At 43.6% G+C, this 21,491-nt stretch overlaps 1 protein-coding gene across 1 annotated transcript in view; it reads left to right on the top strand.

Annotated features, from left to right (window-relative positions):
* Positions 1-21,491, top strand: part of sbf2 (SET binding factor 2) — a 104,520-nt gene that overhangs the window by 62,942 nt on the left and 20,087 nt on the right. Inside the window, exons 17-28 of the mRNA XM_079997881.1 lie at positions 6,208-6,276; positions 10,987-11,157; positions 11,405-11,682; positions 13,209-13,381; positions 13,771-13,844; positions 16,157-16,352; positions 16,993-17,120; positions 18,890-19,065; positions 19,319-19,452; positions 19,978-20,179; positions 20,849-21,045; positions 21,194-21,334. Of these exons, the coding sequence (XP_079854007.1) occupies positions 6,208-6,276; positions 10,987-11,157; positions 11,405-11,682; positions 13,209-13,381; positions 13,771-13,844; positions 16,157-16,352; positions 16,993-17,120; positions 18,890-19,065; positions 19,319-19,452; positions 19,978-20,179; positions 20,849-21,045; positions 21,194-21,334 (1,939 nt within the window). The remainder of the gene's footprint in view (positions 1-6,207; positions 6,277-10,986; positions 11,158-11,404; positions 11,683-13,208; positions 13,382-13,770; positions 13,845-16,156; positions 16,353-16,992; positions 17,121-18,889; positions 19,066-19,318; positions 19,453-19,977; positions 20,180-20,848; positions 21,046-21,193; positions 21,335-21,491) is intronic.

The raw sequence follows: 21,491 nt of genomic DNA on the forward strand, positions 1-21,491 counted from the left end.
AGACGTGTTTCTGTTTGTCTATGATTTTGAGTAAAATAAGGTTGTTCTTGAATATGCATAAATGAGAAATGTATTTATATATTCATTCATATATACAGTCAATTTTATGTATCGGTGGTTCTCGACATGGGGTCCAACCTTTAAGTTGTTCCAGCCGGTCCCAATGAAAATGACTAGTAGTTACACTTGACCATTATTTCATTTACGAGCACTAGCACCAATGTACAATAATGATGTTTGATGTTAAACTATGATGATTTCATTATAGTTTCACTGTTATCTCTCTATAACTATGACAGGTATGGAATCTTGGACTAAATCATATCTAACAATAAAAATCTACTCAAATTGGGTTCCCAGAGATAAAATCTTATCAAATGGGGTGGCCTATTGCTTCTCAGATTGAGGGTCCTTGAAATAAAAAGGGTCACAATTATTCCCTGTTAAAGACAGTAGGACAAGACTTTCATTGTGATCTGGGCTCTGATAACTCTATTTCTGATTGCTCGGCTGATGTCCTCACAAGGTTCCGCAGGGACTGTGATCTATTTCTAGTGGGACTGATCGTCAGATCATGTAATCCACTCAAAACACTGTGCATTCACGCCTGATAAGGCAAAAGAAGTGACGATATTGTGGCTCGATCTGTGCTTCCTCCTTTTTTCTCACTTTGCGTAAGAAGATTGATGTCGAGATATTGTATTTCCACGCCTGCTTCACCTCTTGGATCCCACTTGTGTCGGGCCTCCCCACTACAACAGTCCCGGACACGGCTCTGTTCATGCTGGACGGGGAGCTCTTGCCGGAGCCCCCCACCAGGATGCCCTGACCAGCCCTCTCTTCTTGCGGCCCTTCACCAGGGCTTCTCCCTGGTGGAAGGACCCATCGCTGGCTGCCTCGCCCCAGTACAGGGCTTCGGCTTGGACAAGAAGCCCACGCTCCCCACCAAGGCGGCCAAATAGCTGGTGGTAGTGGCTGAAAAGGCCTACTTGTCGTCGAGGCAGGCAGCCTGTGCTATCAACATCCGGGGCCTACTCTAGCACTACCAGGCCAAGCTGCTGGCAGAGCTCGCTGGCTTGGCCAAGGTGGAGCTGCAGAAGGCCACGGGCCTTGCCGCCCATCTCACCCGATGCGTGGTCCAAGGCGTAGCATGGGAGCCTGCGTGGCCCTGAACTGGTCCATCTGGTCGGGCCTATCCGAACTGCAGGACTGAGACCCTGCTGGACGCCTCTGTCTCCCCCATCGGCGCCTTTGGGGAAGCTATGGGCCTCATGACGACAAGGTTTGTGGAGGAGAAGAAGAGCCAGTACTTCATCCCCCACAGGGCCCCCTCCCAGGGAGGCAGTAGAAGCGGCGGAGGTGCAGGACAGGACACATACTATTTGACAGGAGAGGACACACACTATTTGCCCACCTCTGTGCCCAAATCTCTTGGCATGAATCACATGCCCCATTCCCCCACACCCCCCACCGTGGGAGTGCACCAGACTCCCGTTATAAACACCGGCCTGCCGCTTAAGAACCCCCACTGTACCAGGAAGCACCGTTTGAGCCCAATCACAGATTCAACAATAAAACGTGCAAAACTCTTAAATCCCATGTAAGAAGATCCCTTTGTGCCATGCCTCGCCAGGGTGCAATTTTTATATGAACATTGCCCACGATGCATCACCAGGAGCAAGCACACGGCCAACCCATTGAGTCCCTGCGCCTCCATGTCCACGGGGCGCCCAGGTTCAACATGCGGGCGTGGGAGCATGCGCCTGACCAATCTTGCGCGGCACCTACTCGTTCACAGAACGTCACAGACCGGCAGAATTTGCGCAGCAGCGGGCAATCCGGTTTGCATCAAGCCGCTACACACTGGGTAGCTCTGTCTTGGTGCGTGCCTGATTGCCGTGCGTGCACGAGGAGTCCGTGGATCCAGAAAACCGCTTGGCCACGCATGCATGACGAATCCGTGGATCAGAAAAATGGTCACCAAGGGCTACATCATAAACACTACAGCAGATACTTTGTGGTCCCCAAAGAGGATGGGAATTGTCGGCCGATCTTGGACCTGATGTTGAACAAGCATCTGATGAAAATGCTGACTGCACGTCGATTGGTGAGGTTTATTCAACCAAATGACTGGTTTGTGAAATGAAATCTGAAAGATGCATAGTTTCATAACTCTTTACCCCGGTACAGTAAGTACCTACGCTATACCTTTCAGGGCAGAGATGACCAGTTCCTTGCTCTCCCATTTGTTCTCTGTCTCTCTCACTCTCTCTCTCTCTCTCTGTCTCACAAGGGTCTTCACAAAATGTGTGGAAGCTGCGATAGCACCGCTACACCAGCAGGGGGTGAGGGTGTACAACTACCTGGACCATTGGCACATCTGTGGCCATTCCTAGAAAGGAGTCAGACAGGCCGCCAGATTAACCCTTTTTCATCTGGGGAGCCTGGGCTTCGCTGTCAACATGGAGAAAAGTGTATTGATTCCGAGTGTATTGATGCTGTTGTGTTAGAAGCTACTGGGCATAAATACGTCAGTGGCTGTGGCGCTACCCCTTGCCATGCTGCGAGCCAAGGTGTTCTCAGGGTGGTATGCAGCCAAGCATTTCTGCCTAGTGAAGGACAAGTATCGCAGGGTGACTCTCACATAGGTGCAGGATGGCCTTGTCAGTCTGAAGAAGTGCACAGTTCCTTCGTGCAGGATCTGCACTGGGGAGCATTTCGTATCGCTCCACCATCACCGCAGATGCATCCACCAGAGGCTGGGGAGCTGTCTACAATGGCACGACTGCCAACAGGTGGTGGACGATAAAGGCAAAACACCACATAAATGTGTAAGAGCCACAGACACTACTATTAGCTCTACAGCCCTTCCTGCCAGCCTTTAAGGGGTGACATGTTCTGATAAGGTCAGACAGAATGTCAGGAATGGCATACATCAATCTGTAAGGCAGAATCCGGTCCCTCCCCCTGTGCCAGATTGCAAACCGTTTACTGCTGTATGCAGAGCAGAATCTCCTCCCCCTACGAGCGGTCCACATCCCTGGCTGCCTCAACCATGGTGCAGACCTGTTGTCCAGAGGAAACCCCCGGTTTCGGCGGTCTAGCTCCCTCACCCCCAGGTGGTGGAGGAGATTGGATGCAGCTCGGCCGAGTGGAGGTGGTCATGTTTGCGTCGCGAGAGAGGATGCAGTGCATGTTGTGGTCCTACCTAGAGGGGGACCAGCCACCATTGCTTGCTCAGTACACACTGAGATGGCATATTTTTGCACAATGGTGTGAACAATGGTGAGACTTGCCCCCTCCGACTGCCCTATGGTACCAATATTGCAATTCCTGCAGGAACTGTTTGCTGAAGGGAAAGAGGCTGCTACACTAAAGGTCTATTTGGCAGCTATTTCTGTATGTCATGTTGGGCAGCTTCATTCCAGGTAGTCACCCACTGGCCTCTTGCTTTATGGCGGGTGTGCGACGCCTGCCCCCAACCTGGGCCTCCCAAATCCCATCTTGGGGCTTCTTGGTAGTTTTGCCGGCTGGCTCTGTCAAGGCCTCCGTTCAAGCCCCTACACACCGCAGACATCCAGATGGTTTCTCTGAAAACGGCCTTGCTGCTGGATTCACCCCGGTGAAATGGATAAGCAAGCTGCAGGCACTGTCAGTCTACATACACAATCCTGCATACACTTTGTTGGTGGAGGTGATAGAGTGGTCATGCATCCAAATGCTTCTTTCGCCCCGAAGGTCATTACCATTCTGTTTCGGAGTCAGGTCATTGAGTTAACGGCCTCTCCACTGCCTTTGGAGTCGGGAGCAGGAGAGGCTTAACACTTTGTGCCTGGTTCGGGTGCTACAGTGTTATATGGACTACACAAATGGATTTAGGCGATTTAGGTTGTTTGTGTGCTTTGGACCACTGTCCAAGGAGCGGTTGGCTCATTGACTTGTGGAAGCCATAGACTTGGCCTTTAGGAGCCTGTCATTAGAGGCCCCCCAGGGCCTGCATGCACACTCCAGGAGTGCCCTCCTCTTGGGCCCTCATTAGGGGGGCGTCTGTGGAGGATATATGTCAGGCAGCATCTTGGAGCTCCAGACACACATTTGTGCATTTTTACATAGGTCTGCTCTGCCGCATATTGTGTTTTGCGCACAGACTTGAGTATGCCGGTGTTACAGAAAGTATCCCATAAGCATTTTCCCTCACACGTCCACTCACATGTCAGGGTATACGTTATTACGTGAACCTCCCCTGGGTGATCACCATACTGTCGCGTGATTCTATACGGTCCCATAAGTAATAGATTGCAGTCCCTGCGTCTAGGTTGCGTAGGCAACCATGGTTCTGGACCAGATCTTTTACTGCGCTGTGGTACGGTGCCCTTCTGAGGTGTTCCACAGCGAAAAGAGGAGGAAGCGGAAGTCGAGTCACAATATATTCCCGCGGGGCGGGACGGAAGTGCGGCATTGTCACTTCTTCTGCTTTTTCAGGCGTGAATGTAGAGCATTTCGATTGTATTTCATGATCTGACAGTCAGTCCCATAATTGATCTGGTCTCTCCTAAGGAACTGTGGTTGCCAATGCGACCCAGACATTTCATCCCAATGAGATGCGCACATTCTTGGGAGAAGTGTCTGCAGACTCTACATTGCTAACCTGATTTTCATTGTCTGTTTAATGTTCGCATTTTCTGCCCTGTACAGTTTCAGTTCTACTTCCACTTGCTTCCGTGAACTCTTGTGACCTGCAGCATTGTTAAGGATGCCGGCAAACAATGCTTTGGTGCTGCTCCAAGCTGGAACTTTTTACCGCAAAACCAAATAACTGTAAAGAGTCGGCGACAAGAAAAATAAAACACAAGAGTATGCTGCTCAGTCGACAGGGGGCGAGTCTTTCATGTGTAGCTGAGGAACGTGTGTTTTGCATTTGCTCCTCTCTGTACATTCCTGTGTTTTCGGGGGGGGGGGCAGGCCCAGGCCCACTACTGACTACTGACTACTTTGGGAAGTACAGCATTCCACTCACAACTCTCTTGCCACATTTCCCGCCAAAATTAAAAACTGATAGTGTGTTTCCTGGTCATATTATTGTGGGGAAAAGTCCTCACTGACTTAATATAACATGCATTTATGGAGAAGATACTTCATGGAGAAGAGTGTTTACTTATCGTCCTGTGTGTTATATAGCATGTGGTTGTGTTTCTTAATTGCGATGGATGAGATATGTACGTAAGAAAAAGAGGGAGCATATGATTTATATCCTGTTGTTATGGTGTCCCTCTAAGGACAGATCAGAATCAGTTCTTTTGAGATGAAATGGTCTTAACTTAGGTTTCCGCCAGCCATTCCCATTTTCAGAGTTCAAAAAATAACTCCCAGCAAAGCTTATGCGAGATAATACCAATTTCCTGTGTATGAAGGGTTTCTTGGGCTCCAGTTCTTTTTTTTTTTTTTTTTTTATGTGATCTCTGGAAGGCACCAGTTGTTGGCCCCTTAAATCCTTTCCTCCAAGTACAGTTGACCTCAATGTTGTTCTATTATATGGCATTTCTTGAATCTACAACAACATCAAATAAGATCCATTGGAATAGTAAAAATGTTATGCGAGACATTTTTAAACTAATCACTTCTGAAATTAGCTTTCTGTCAAAACGTTCCTTTTGCAGCCAAGGCCCATGGGGTTTTATGTAACGTTGTTTGATTTGCTTTAATATGAAAATCTGGTTTAGAATACAAAACATAAAATATCAAATAACAATTGAAAACGGGAACGTTCTGACAATTGTGTCAGGGCAAGGATTATATAAGTCTATTGAAAGCATATGGCTAGTGACGGCGGGGGGAGTAGAGCCAAATGGGTAGAGCAGACAGTGAATGGCTCTGGAATGTCCCTATAGACTGTAGCCCTGCGACGAGAGGAGAAAGTGTCTTTGTAACGGGGAGTTACTGAAGCAAGGTTTAGATATTTAGATACCTGATATTCCTCTACCACACTTGTGTAAAAACACCCAGTTGAGTTTGGCCAACTACTGGGTTTCTACCACCTCACCTGAATCCTTTGTGTAGGCCAGGATCCCTGCCTTGTTAGCTTAGGTTGAGAAGACTGGTGCTCTGTAGGCTCCGGTGTAAAGTGCTTCACACAGTGTGCCAAAGCAGACAGTATGTCCTGTTACATCTTTCCCCATCCTCACCTCTCCTCTGTTGTCTGATCCATAGGACTGTTCCAGCTCGGAAGAATTCACTGTGGCGGCTGCACTGCTCCCTCTCTCAACAGTGTTTTACAGGGTAAGAAGGAAAGGAAAATAAGTGTTGAAGTTTGACTTCACTTCTATCTCTTGATTATCTACATATTACTTAAGGCATCCCCCACAGGCTTTCAGGAAAACAACCCTGCAGTTTTTTTTTTTATACAGTATTTCATCCTGTGGTGTTTGGTCTGAGTATGTACTCCAGACAAACCCTCACCTATCGTTTCCCACCTTTCTCTGTCAAGCCTGGTTATGCCCTGGTCGTATGTCCTCTGCGCACCGACAGCACGGGGGTTAATACCATGTTAATCTGTACACTACAGAAGGTCTCAAAGGGGGCAGTGTTCCTGAGTGAAGATGAACCAAGCTATTTTTTCTGTGGTCCACACTGATCCTGACCTAGGCCCACTGAACAGAGATATTGGAGCTGCGTTTCATGACATTAGCTCAGTGGCCTGCGGTTTGCACTCCACATGATCAACTCGGGTTTTGCTGCAGCTTTCACCACAAATATGTCCCTACAGCTTTGTAGTTGCTATAGGGACAGACACAACTGTCCACATTCGCTCTTCGTTTGGTAGTAATACTGTGCCTTGCACTGGGACCTGGCAAGCCATCAAGGACCATATGACTCATCAGGTTTAAATGGCAGATCGGTTTTATTCCTTTGTCTCAGTTGAAACATTGCACCTTAAAAGAGGACCTATATTTACATAACAGCTCTAATTTTTACTCTCAGTTCATGTCCTTTAAAGATGATATTATATTGTGTAGTCCAGCAACTGTTGTAGATTCTTTAGCCTTTATTTAGGCAATTTGAGGAATGGTCTTTGACTATGCAATATAGAGGACAGACATCTTAAACCCAAGTTAATGTGTCTCTAAATATAAGCTTCCCAGAATTATAACTGTGGATCTTAGTATCTACAATATCTTTCTACATTTCAATAGCAGACAGTATTTGAAATGTATGTATTTTCCTTTTATTTATCCCCTTTTCAATTGTATAATAAACATTGGTCAAGTGCTTTTGCTGCAGACAATGCCCATTTAAGCCAGCTTCATTTCCAGTTTGCAGTAAGTCAGTCACTGGTCAAGTCCCTGTTTGTTGTTCTTTTCCATAGTTTGGCAGGCCTGCACTATCTGCATGCTCATAGTGCTACTGTCCCATATCCAGTGTCCAGAACAAATCAAGCTTCTCTGCTTTCCATGCACCAGCCTGCTCCCAACATCCACAGCGGGTTGCTGCAAGGAACCAGACTATGTTTTGTTTTAACTTCTCACCATATGTTGACAATAATGAGTTTCTGTCTTTGACCCATATTCTACTGCACGTTCACTCTGTGAATCCCTATTTCATTAGTTTGGCCTTAGTGCTACCCTTTTTAAGTTTTATCACGTTAAATCACTTGTTGGACCTATATTAATATTTCATACGCTTAAGAGAACCCTAACCAAACCCATGAAGTCATTGTAGCTTGGAATCAAGAATAACACTGTTTTGTTTCACAGGATTTTATCACCCAGATCAGACAGGCAGGGTTACTGTTGACCTGTGTAGGTAAATTTTGTCAAAACTCTCCACAACCTTTGTACAGTTGTTCTCTGTAACAGGTGAGATTTAACATTTCGCTGTGATACTAATCTGCTTGCAGTTCCCCTGGCATTCATTATCTTGTTCGGGTTTATCGTGAGAAGAGAAGGTGTCACTGATGGTCACTGTTGGTTTACCCTTTTGTGCCGCATTTGAATCTGTCACCAGAATAAAGGTCCCTGCCTGCCTGTCCTTTGGCTTCTTGTGTGGAAAAATACATATTGGACACAGCGGCAAGTCAACAGTCCAAATATAATTCAGGGTGATTTATCCGGCAAGACACACTTGACTGTTAGCATTCTTTTGGCCACAGTTTACGCATGGAGTAATTTGACAGTTTGCCCTGTCAAACAGTTTTACATCGTGTCCTAGGCAGGAAAAAGCATCTACTGAGTGACCTTTGAAGGCCTCCACCGATGTCCAGAACATGACTTATCACTGTTTACTTCACATTGTGGAACATTTATGTTAACCAAGCATTGTGCATGTAGAGAATAATGACCTATGGATGCTATGATGGGCTTGTTTATTCCACATCTTCCAGCATACTTTTGCTTCATCTTTGTTTAGCTGGCTTGAGTATTGAAAATACATTGTTTGGATCATGACCTCTGTATGGGCACAGGACACACATCTTTTCAGTCACAAATTCACAATGCACGCATAGTCATAGGTAGAAAGGCATGAAAATATGAAAGTAGGAAAGATTTATTTTTGACAGGTCTGCATTTTTGCAGGACCGCATTCCAACAGGACTTCTCTCTAAGATTAATCGATTTTTGAAACTGTAATTTGCAACACAAAGTTAACTAAAACAATTAATAATGTTGCATCCCCCGGACTGCTGGCATATCAGATATGGCAGATTGCTCCACTCTGTTGAGATACACAACAGGCCAAGAAACTGTCGTTGGAGTCGACGAACAATTCCATTTGTGGTGATACACATTTGTCCTTCTCTTTTCCTGGATCTGAAAATGTTTACATTTGTAGAATCTGTATTGCTTAGGTGTCATCAATTGAAAAACGAAGATACACATTTTAAGTTGAGAAAAAACACAATAATATAAATTAAAGCAATTGTTTTGAGTTGATCCAATGACTTAAATCCAATGATTTTTTTTAAATTGTAGACAGGTTATACATCCAAGAAGATGATGAGGAACCATGACCTTATTTACTAGGATTCCTGCCATTTGTCCTCTTTTGAACTGTATAAGGCATTTTGCTCTGTTTTTCTCTGGGTTGGTTTTTTTTTCAGCTTGTTTTTGACCCTGTCCTCCACAACCAAATGATTGAGCTGCTAACACATACATCCATGTGGGTCCCTTGTGGTGAATCCCTCCTTACACCCATTCCCTTTCTTCCCCTTTCTCTTTCCTTTCGTCCTCCCTCTTTCCTCTTTTCTATACTTCCCTCCCCAGTAACTCACCTCCCCCTTACCCATCCGTCTTTTCATGTCTATCTTGAGGCCCGCTATATTATCAGAGTAGGGAGAGCTGACCACGGTCAAATTGACCTGTACCAGATCTGACAAGGCAGCCAACAGAAACAGCCCTGCAGAGTATTTGGCATAAAGAGAAGGCGTGCGGCCACACACAAACACACTACGTACACTAGCTATGCACTATTTAAAACAGGGAGGTGTTTCACCACGAATGGGCTAAGATTCTCCCTGATTATATTGTTTGTCACCACTTATTTTTGATCGTTTATCATCCCCATCTTTTACAACTAACCTCGATATGCAGGGGTCAGGCTGATGCTTTTAGATGATCTGCAAGTCTATTATCTTGAACTCGACCAACATTGTTCTCACAGCAGCCTATCTTCGAAGCATTAGTGGCTAGAACGAATGTCATTTCAACCAAGGTTTATTTTTTTTGCCCAATGACCACACCTGTTTTTGTATTAGTGCTGGGATTATTTAAAGTACATATTCTTCCACTTTTTCATTCTGTTGGGAAAGGTGGACCCAGTCACCAACAATACAAACAACATACAGAGGAGCACAGGCATAACGTCAATACATTGAATGGACCGGGAGCAGCTTGTATAGAGATTTTTGCAGGGGTGTTTTATATGCATTTTCTCACTCCTCAGACAATATCCTCCCATATACATTAGTAGACTCTATTCCACATTTAATTTAATAAAAAATAAGTGAATACAAAATGGATAGAAAACATAGAAAGGCAGATTTAAGTAGGGCAAAGTATGAACTGGATTTATGTATTTATGTTTTCCTTCCCCTGGGTCTGGCTTCTACTCAGACTCTAGAGGGTGCTGCTGTGAGTAGAGCTCTTTTGAGTCTGTCTCTAATAATTACAGTAGCCGCATGATTTCTGGTCATTTGAGCAGGGAAAAAAAGCAATAATGATAACCACAATGTTGATGTTCTTTGTCAGGCTTAGGTATACAAAATCAGAAGCTAATCCAATAAAAGGTTGAGCCTTGCTAAAGAAAGTCATATGGCCTCACAGCTCAGCTCAGGGGGAATATACTGGATGCTGGAGGGTTCATGGTCATTTATAAATTTAGTTGGCACAGTCTCATTTAGTCCAGGTCATGTGGTGGGGAAGTATCGTGTCCCCAGTATTGCTGTATGGTGTTTATATCTTAGCTTATACTGTGCGGAGTAGCTTCAATGCCTTCAGGGGGGAACACCGCACGTCCTATTTTTGCAAACAGCAGGTGCTTTACTCCTCAACACAAACCAGTGAAGTAAATAGTAAGGCTGCTTCCAAATGCACAGAGGAAAGGCCTGGCTTGTCACTGTAGTATTGTTTTGTGTTTTTGTTAAATAACGAGAGAAAAACACAATATTGACATATACAAAGGAACAGCTGCATAGAAGGGGACCTGGAAGTCCTCAAAATATTAAAAAAGAAGAAACTATTGGGCAAATTTATATAATAGATATATATATTTATATAAAGCAATGATTCTTGATGAAGGTTCTTTGACCAAAACGTCACTGTATTCAATACATTTATTTTATTTGCAAGAGTCTGTTCACTACATCCATGTTGTTTTCAATAGCCTGTCCAAGGAAACATTCCCCAATGCTCAATAACAGATTCTGTCAGCTGTTGTGATTAAAACGCTCCTCAGTGATTGCCCAAATAATTCTGCTGTGTTGCATCGCCACAGAAACTTGCTGCGGGGGTGAACCAGTTTGCCTACACGTGCGTCCAGGACCATCCCATCTGGACCAGCCAGCAGTTCTGGGAGGCCACCTTCTACAGCGAAGTCCAAAAGCAGATCCGATCCCTCTATCTGACCAGCCTTGAAGAGAAAGTGGGCATCGCTGCAAGGCTAAAGGTTACTAAAAAAATGATTAAAATAACTATTTATTCTGCAAATGATGATGGTTATTGTGTGTTTTGTTTTTTTGATTGTTTAAAAAAGTGATTGATTGCTGCCAGAAAGAACACTAACCGCAACACCATTTTTATCTGGCGTTCACTTATACCCCATACTGTGAGCTTATTTTCCTGTGAACGGCAGCAGATGTAATTGTGTTGACTATTCCCTCTAGGTCGCGCCTAAAATCATGCTTTTGTTCCAGGACGTGGGTCAGCCTCAGCCGCAACCAGGAGGCAGCGACATGGAGCGGACCGCCATGGCGCTGGCTGCAGAGCAGCTGCGTGTGTGGCCCAGCCTGAGCAAGGACAAGCAGCAGGAGCTGGTGAAGAACGAGGAGAGCACGGTGTTTAGCCAGGCCATCCACTACGCCAGCCTCATGGTCTACCTGCTGGTCCCACTAGATACTAGCAAGAACAAGCTGCTCCGAAACGCCCCTGTCGCCGACTGGGAGAGTGGCAGCAACAGCATCGTCACCAATAGGTCAGCTTCATCTGACATCTTTGTTGTTTGTCCAGCAGTCTAAAACATAACTTTTCATTTTACGATATGGAACTAAGACAGGCTTTTACATTTTTGTTGAAGTTGTAAATAGCATTTAATTATTTAAAATGTGAAAAACATTATTTAAAAATGTGAACGAAATACCAAACCATTTATCTGATAAATAGAATGAAATTTGATTCAGTCAATAAATCAATTGATTACGCACTTAAACACACACACCACACATACACAGCATAATTCACGCTGAGATAATACATAAGAAAGACTGCTAATTTCTGATTACATTCTTGCCCTTTTTCAGACATTGACTTAGAATATGATGTCTGTGTTTAACAAAAACTGCTAAGTACAAGTTGCAAGCCATGTTCTAACAATCGAAATTCCTAATTTTCTTAAAATATTGAGTTCCCCCCAAAATGGAGTTGCACTACAGTGTATAATATACACTGTACTCAAGAAGAGAAAAGAGAAAAAGCCCTGCAGTCATCATAGAATATTTTCAAATTGTCAACGTTTAATAGCATTACATTTTGACCAGCTAAGATTTCCAAGAACAATTATCACACTGTTATCTGGAGAAAGTGCCAGGCTGAGGTTTCTGCATTTGGGATTACTGGTCTCTTTCTTAACAAGGTGATGATCTGTATGTGGGTGGATGTGGCATGACTCTGTGTACGTGATACCCTGAGATTCAGCCAAATGAAACACAAGACATTTTCCACATCCGGCCCACATCCTCTCTGTGCATCAACAATGTCATTTTACCAAATGGAGTTTTGCATTTTGGAACATTAAACCTGCCGAGAGACTTCGTAGCGGTAATTCCACTCTAACCAAACCACACACACACACACACACACACGCACACGCACGCACACACACACAGACACACACCAAATGGTGTAAGTGATTTCCCGTGTTCTGCCACAGTAAATCTGACCAACCAGGTCTCCTATCTGGATCCTTTGTCTTTAAGGCTCACAGTAGCATAAACGATGAAGCCTTTGGGCTTTATATAACCATCAGAAATCAATCCTCATGCTCCAAAATGTTCAGCTTTACTCTCCAGTCAACAAACGGACAGTATGTAAATGTGTCCTTGTTTTGTTTCCGTGTTTGAACGGATGATGGGAATGCTGTGGCCAAGAATTTTGTTTTTGATTTGGAATTTATTTTGTTCTTTTATTTTTTTTTATATACTGTTTTTGCCACAGACTTGTTTGTATTCCCCAGAAGATGCCTGAGCACTTTTGCTCACTGTTTGTAAAACCAGTGAGAATTTTCGTCTCCTATGAATCACGTGCAGCATCCAAGTGAGCACCTTAAGATGGTATCAGCGTAAAATTTGATCAAGGCTCCATGGCTTTGCCATAGTTTAATTTAAGATTCCTCAAACCCATTTTGTCACTCCTCATCGTGTTCCTGCCGATTCTTCCTGATCCATTGCATTTGCGATAATCTGAGTTGCACAATCATCACACGGGCGCTTGTGTGCTTTGCAGCATTGCAGGGAGTGTGGCAGAAAGCTTTGACACGGAGAGCGGCTTTGAGGACTCGGAGACCAGTGACGTGGCCAACTCCGTTGTCAGGTTCATAGCTCGCTTCATTGACAAAGTGTGCACGGAGAGTGGAGTAACCCAGGACCACATCAAGAGTCTGCACAGCATGATTCCAGGTACAGTCCATCTATCTCACTGAGCCCTGATCTGCACAAGCCCCCCTCCCCTGTCATGCTTGGGCACTGTCCTAATTCCCTCAGCTTTATACAGCAACTCTTCTCACCACAGCGTCCTTTGAAAGCTAAAGGAAGATTGAATGGGTGTATTCTAAGCAGAGGCTTAAAGCTACAGAGACCTCTAAGCTGATTAAGTCGCAACATGCTAACTGGCCTTTAAATCTGTAAATATGGGCTGTGTTTCGGCGTCGGCATGTGTCAGCATCCTGAGTGAATGGGTGAGTAAGTCGGCGCGCGGTGTTTGTGTACAGTGGCCTGCGTGCGTTTCTGTGTGTGTACAAGCACAGGGACGTGACCCATGGTAATTAATCGTGACTTTTGACCCACAGGCCTCGTAGCTATGCAGATGGAAACGCTGGAGGCGGTGCACCGGGAGAGCAGGAGGTTGCCTCCTATTCAGAAGGTGAGTGCTGCCCTACACAGAGTACAGTTTTAAGCCAAGTCAACCTTTTATTTTCTTTCAAGTTTTAAATTTGCGCATAATTATTTTTAGTGTGTTGCTATTCGGACAAAAGAAAGCGAGACTTCTTATGTGGAGTCATTTATCAATGACTTGAATCTGTGTGCAAACAGCAGGTTTAAAGCACCATGTCCAGCTCAGCCATTGTCATAACAAAGGTATTTACCTTAAACAGGTGTCAGAAAGCATTATTTATTTTTTCATCCACTTTTCTTTCTCCTTAATTCGCATGTTCACTTTTGTTTGGTATGCTGGCTGATATACAGTGTGCTTCCTACCCCCCTTATCGTTTTCCTCACAAGGTCATCCTTACCATACCGTCATATTTAACCAGTTGGTGTTTAAGGCCCGGCTGTACTACATGCCTGTCAGCTCTTGATAGATCCTCTCACCCGCCCTCATGCAGGCAAACATCAGTCATATGCTGTCATTTGGGGCCAAACATCCCTGATGCAAGTGGCATGTTAAATACTATTAAGTTTGCCTTTGGATTTCTCTCTGGTCAAGTATTGATGGCAATAAGCTGGTGAAGCTATCACACATTGTTCATGTTGAAATATCCACCGCTGTTGTAAAGATAATTTGATGCTTTTGCAGTCTCCTACACTTAAGTTCTGTTTCAACACTGAGGAATGCTTAACTAAGGCATTTTGAAATGAGTTCAGATTGCCAGAGGCAGAGCGTAGGATGAAGAATTGCATTCCTACTGTGTGAAATTAAAAGTGCATCATGATTTGGTCTTCCAGTTATGAGTCATCTTGAATCCTCGCCAGCATTTAATTTGTCAGTGAGATGTAACCTTTAAGGTGGGTAGTATTTTAGAATCTATTCCTATACACACACTACACAGTGTAATTTATTGTATGGTGTAGTTATATACTGTACTTTACCCCACCCATCTTAGAACTGAAGACAAGGGCTAGAATTGTAAAAGCTGAATTGTAGAAGTGCTTGACTTGACAGGACTTTACAAATCCAGCAAGCTATTCATTCTAATTCAGGCATTATTATTTGCACCAGATGTCAGGCAAGCTCAAATGCAGAAGAAAATAGAGAGAAAACCAGTAATTGCTTAATTTATGATAAATTGAAGAAATGGGCCCAAAGAACTGTTTGTACCTAAGCAACAATTCATGGGCTTGTGTTGTGGACCGAGATGCTCAGTCTCCACAGAGAATCCATGCTTGCTTTTCTTGGCAAGTCATCAGTTAAGTTCACTGGGGGTGTTTAAATGCTGTATGTCATGATGCTCAGTATGCGTGCAACACAACAAAGTCAATTGTTGATGTGTGTTTTTAATGACTTAATGTTCTGCATGTGTTATTCTAATGTCAATCTGTGCTGTATTGTAATGGCAGAAATTATGTTTTTGATTTCCTAACTTTTATTTCAATCTAAAATACTGAAGGGAATGTGTTGGACAATGTTGATGTTGTTTTTTGCCTCTCTCATTCATGTCTCATTAAAGTAATGGCCATTTGGAGTACATGTAATCGTAAGCCCCAATTGGGAAGGAGGCCGAGCTCCGTGAGCAACCAACGTACGTCCCTTTGGTCACTGTCTTGGTGGTTTGGCTGACTGCTTTTGGTCACTGTGTTGGCTGTGGCTATAGTCACTCAAAGTCTGTGGGGCGGTGCTTAATCAGTGAATTTACATTTCTTCATTAATATGTTACGCCTTCCCTCTGCTCAAGTTTTTGCGACAGTTCAAATACCAGAAAGCCATTAGCTCTGGCGAAACATAATATTATTTTATATTTATAGCGCCTGTTTTGTTGATTGGCAATTCTGGATGGTATTATATCTCCTTATTTTGAGTAGTACGCAGTGGCGTTTTCTATCTCAGAACATTAACTATTGTTGCCGGGAAAAAAAACTTTTCTAATTTTAAATTTTTATCTATCGAAGTACAGTTCGACAGAGTTATCAGATGTAATTTTTGTTTAATTGAATTAGTATTAATAAAAGCTATTATTTGTATTGTGCGTTGTAATCAGCTTGTGTTATTTTATACTATATAACCTATTTGTTGTGTTAAATGACAAGTTCTAAAATATCCTATGTACAAAGTTCTTACAGTTATAGCGTCTTATCAGTTGATATAGGTCAAAGTATGGGAGCTTTGGCGTAAGCGGTGCATATGTCGTTGGTTGCTCACGGAGCTCGGCCTTACTGCGGATTGGTTCGGTGCTCAGAGCGTGTAAGTGTGGCTGTCCCCTCAGTATAATATTTTTTAATGACTTTCTTCTCCCCCAGCCGAAGATCCTACGTCCGGCTCTGCTCCCCGGGGAGGAGTTTGTGTCGGAGGGGCTGCGGGTGGTCCTAGACCCGGATGGTAGAGAGGAGGCAACTGGGGGTCTGCTGGGGGGTCCACACATCCTACCAGCAGAGGGAGCCCTCTTCCTCACTACCTATCGCATCATCTTTAAAGGCACCCCACACGACCCACTAGGTAATTGCTATCCCAAAGAACAATGGCTTGAAAGTGCATACTGTTGGTTCCAGTATAATTTAAAAAAATATTCTGTTTCTTTTTTTGTTTTTAACCAAGCCTTATTTTTCATTTATTGGTGGTGAGGGATTAAATTTAATCCCCTTGAGGGATTAAATTGATTGATCCAGTATTGAGAGAATACAGTCGCTTGAGCCAACCAGATTCATTGGGGGATGGGGGACGGTAGCTCAGGAGGTAGAGCTGGTCGTCTAGTAATCTAAAGGTTGCTTGTTCGATCCCAGGCTCCTCCTGCTAGCATGCTGTAGTGCCTTGAGCAAGACACTTAACCGCTAAATGCAGCCTGGCGGCTGCGTCCATCGGTGTTTGAATAATTGTAAGTCGCTTTGGATAAATGCGTCTGCTAAATGTAATGTAATGTAATTGGCCATGCAATTGCGCTATTACGCTGCAGTCGGCTAAAGCTGTTCTCTCAATGCTGGACCAATTTAAAAGCTTGTAATGGCAATCACAAAGGTTGACTCCCAATGATGAAATACTGGTCTTTTCCTCGAAATGGTCTTAAAATAAGAGAAAGTTCTGTCAAAATGTCAGTCAAACGGTCAATGTGTGTTCAGGATTTGTTTTGTTGTGTGTTCAGTTGGGGAACAGGCAGTAATCAGGGCCTTCCCAGTGTCAACCCTGACCAAGGAGAAGAAGATCAGCATCCAGAACCTGCTGCAGCAGAACATGCAGGAAGGCCTTCAGCTGCGCTCTGCATCCTTCCAGGTGAGACAGAACAACTGTACAACTCTGAATAAAAGTCAGAAAAAAGAAGACCAGAGATAATCAAAATCATAATAAGCAATGTTTTTTTAACTTTTTATTAAGAAGAGAGCTGGAATTTACCAGCGGTGATGGGAATACTGGTACAGTGGTACCTCGACTTACGACTGTAATTTGTTCTGTAGGAACGGTCGTATGTTAAAACAGTCGTATGTCGAAGCAATTTTTCCCAAATACACCACACTCATATTTTTCTATGACTTCCTTCTTCGTTTCAATGGGAATCATTGCCTTTTTCTTTTTCATGAAGACTCATCATGAAGGGTGAAAATAAACAAAATACACAGCACAAACACAGTAAATATGAAAAAAATATCGATAAGCCATGAACTACGTGCACACACGATGTAGGTCGCCCGCTTCTGACTACTGACTGGCGCCGACCTGCCAACTGCAAATGGTCGTATCCATGGTCGTATCTTGGAGCAGTCGGTCGCAAGTCGATACAAATTTTTGCGACTATTGCTACTCATATCTTGGTCATATCTTAGTCGTAAGTAGATGCAGTCGTAAGTCGAGGTACCACTATATCTGGAATTGATGCTGTGCTCTCGTGCTCATACTCATAAAGATGCTCTGACACCTAAACCTGATGCCAGTATAATGTGATGTGATGACATTGAGTTAGTAGGCATTAAGTTCTTTATATCTGATTGTGGCAAAAATTCCTGAGGGGGAAAACTCCACTCTTCAGAATCCGTGTTCTCTCTTTTATTGTGACTGAAATGTCAGTATTTATATCGGTACACTGGAGTATTTAGTACTTATCCCTAGTTTTTACTGGATATTGTTGAATAGGAAATTTCATATGAGGCGTATATGCCGTTGAATTGCAGTTATAACAAACAGATGGTTTGGAATTTGCAATTTATTCATGTTAATAACACACATGGTCTTACCAGACTTCAATATTTTTAAAGAACTCCACACATCCATTTTAGGAATGTAGAATAACCATGGGCCGAAGGTCTGGACTTTTAAAAAATACAGAAACTCTCCAAGCTAAATTGGGTTCAAACATTTAAAAATACGCAGCTTGAATATCCACCTAAAAAGCGGTTTGGGCTTGCGTAATTTTAATTTTTAGTTTGATTCTAAGAAAGGACAATTGATTGTGAGCCAAGCATGTGTTTTTGGTCTTTTACTATTCAGTTAGTGCCATAAAAGTTTTATTGCCCATTCCTATCTTTTTAGTAACAGCGACAATAAAAGCTCTTCTTATGGTGAGGGTCACTTGGCCTGCTGGATGTTTTGTTACGAGTGTATGGATTTGCTATGATACAATGTATTACGTAGCTTTTATCCAAAGTGGTCCACATTAAGTGCATTTGTCTGTGGCACTGTAGAACAAGGGACGTTAGCAGATTCAGAGATTAAGATAAGGGTTTTTAGGATGTATATGTAAGACAAGCAGGCTAGGGGAGGGCTATGAAGTTGGCAGAGATAGGGTCACAGGAAACTAACAGAAAAGGGAAGCATAGCAGGGGATAAGGATCCTCAAGAGGCGGAAAGGTCAATACAGGCGGATCTCAGGTGTATCCTGAAGAGACGGGCCTTCAACCCCTCTGCCAAAAATGGACGGTGATTCAGCCAGAATTGTGGCGTCTAAACTATATTCTTATGTAGACTGTAGCTGGGGCCTGTGGGTAAGATGGGGTTTTCGAACCAGGAATGTCCTTTGTGTAAACAATTTGGCTGATTTTATCTCACAGTTGATAAAGGTAGCCTTTGATGAGGAGGTGAGCTCCGAGATGGTGGAGATCTTCAGGAAGCATCTCCAGAGGATCCGCTACCCACAATCCATTTTCAGCACCTTTGCGTTTGCGGCGGGACAGGCGGCCCCTCAGCTCATCGTCCCCAAGCAAAAGGAGAAAAACACTGGCTTCAGGTTTGTTGATTATTACTGTGGCTCACATTAATGGACTTTGACTTCACTGAATGAGCAAACCAGATGCTCTCACCCTAATGAAGATGTTCTTCAGTGTTTTGGTAGTCCTCATTGTGTGCTTATTCCAGATGTAAAGCACATCACCGTTGGAAGGACCACAGCGGTCTTCTACTTGGAAAAAAAAGTTCTATTTTGATGCAAGAATATTTGAAGAAGAATTATGTTGCTGCCTGGCTTTTGCTCCTTCTCACAGGACACTCTCCAAGACGATCGTCAAGGGAGCCAAGAAGGCAGGCAAGATTACGATGGGCAGAGGCAGCCAGACCACACTTAAAAAGAACGAGAGAGGCAGCAGAATGACCTGGCATGAGGATGACGACATTTCAAGTAAGAGCATCAACACAGTCACACATCACATCTGATCCAGAGGTTCTTTACAAGACTTTTTTTTGTCAATGATGTTTTGGAATCTTTGTGTAAGACATTACAGGACATTTTAATACTGATATATTGATATTTCATTGATATATCTTTGTAATAATTTTGTTTTACAACTATAAATGTACATCCATGATCTGACATGACCTCTGTGACCTGCACGTTGACCAGTAATGCACTGTCCATTTTGAAGGTAAATTACATATTCTTATTTAACCTCGATCAATTGCTTATTGGCCTAAATGTGAACCATAAAATGAGTGGTGCTGGCTTCAACATAATAACAAAAGGAATTAAGGAGAACATTTTTCACTCGCTAATTGCTGTTTTTATTGTCACAGGCCAAAAAGGTTGTGAACCCCTGCCTTAATGGCCATGTGCACAAGTGGACAAAGGCAGCAATAAGTCAATGTTATGCAGTATGATTCCACTGCTAATGCCACTTTTTTTTTTCATATATATATATTTTTTTAGTATCAGACGATGGAGAGCCACCCCCGAGCAGCACTTTGCGAGCTTCGGAGAAGTCCACCATGGAGCAGTTGGTGGAGCGGGCCTGTTTTCGTGACTACCAGCGCCTGGGCGTCGGCACCATCACCATCAGCTCGTCCCGCTCCAAGACCGGCGAGCAGTTCAGAATTACAGCCGTGAACAGACTCTACTCCCTCTGTCGCAGGTACACCCACACATATGCTCATTGCAATTTAAAATCCCTTGCGTTTGTTTCCACTTATCCGCGACACGCTTCGACCTGACTCTAGAAAGTCAGAGAACATGCTGATGCGGTGCTGTACACACTAATCTCCACCCAACGCTGCTGAGCCTGTTAATCTGCAGCATGTGTAGCTCTGCCGGAGTCCCTGTAAGCCTGAGGACTTCAAGAGGCCAGTCACTTTTAGCTTTTTTAGACACCTAGTCTTGCCACAGGACAGGCAGAGGTCCACACACACACACACACACACACACACACACACACACACACACACACACACACACACACACACACACACACACACACGCACACACACACACACACACCCAAACATAATGCTGACAGTCAATAGAAACAGGATATAAGCTTTTCATCCTCCTGTCTTTTTAACTCTTCTGTAGCATGTAGCAATATATATCATAGTAATATTAGAAAAAATACAAATTTATAGAATATTTCATATTATATTGATAATTTTAACAATTATACAATTATATAATTATAATAATAATAATAATTATTATTATTATTATTATTATTATTATTATTATTATTATTATCATCTACAGTAATTATGATGATGATCTATGCTGTTCTCCCAGCATTCTTATATTTCCTCTCTCTTTTCCTCAGTTACCCAGGGCTGCTCGTGGTGCCCCAGGCTGTCCAGGACAGCAGTCTTCACAAGGTGGCCCGCGGCTACCGCCACAACCGGCTGCCTGTTGTATGTTGGAAACACCCGCGGACCAAGGCCATGCTGCTCCGCTCTGGGGGCTTCCACGGCAAGAGTGTGGTAGGACTCTTCAAGTCCCAGAACCCCTCCTCCACAGGTACGCAAAACCCCACCAACATATGTAGAAAACATCAAACGTGGCATGAATCCAATCAGAACACTCAAAGTAACCTGGTGATATTATGCTTATGAGGCACTACAGTGTAGTCTGTGTGTGTGTAGTGAGTGTTGTCCTCTGTCTGCAGCCCCAGCCTCCTCTTCTGAGTCGTCCAGTAGTCTGGAGCAGGAGAAATACCTGCAGGCCATCCTGGACTCCATCCCCATCTACTTCAAAATGAATGGGAACAGCACCCTCTCCAATCGCTCTCTCATTGGCCTTTCACCAGGTACATTTCAAGACAATTACGAATATTACTTAATATCTACAATTAGTAATTCATATTAGTAACTGCATTATTCAGGCTAATCACTTAAGTGCTTTTCTCTGCTATAAGTGACTCTAATATGCTGTTATTAACAGGATTATGCTATTTACTTTACTTC

This window comes from Zeus faber (assembly GCF_960531495.2).
Source record: "Zeus faber genome assembly, chromosome: 3".
NCBI classification, from domain to species: Eukaryota; Metazoa; Chordata; class Actinopteri; order Zeiformes; family Zeidae; genus Zeus; species Zeus faber.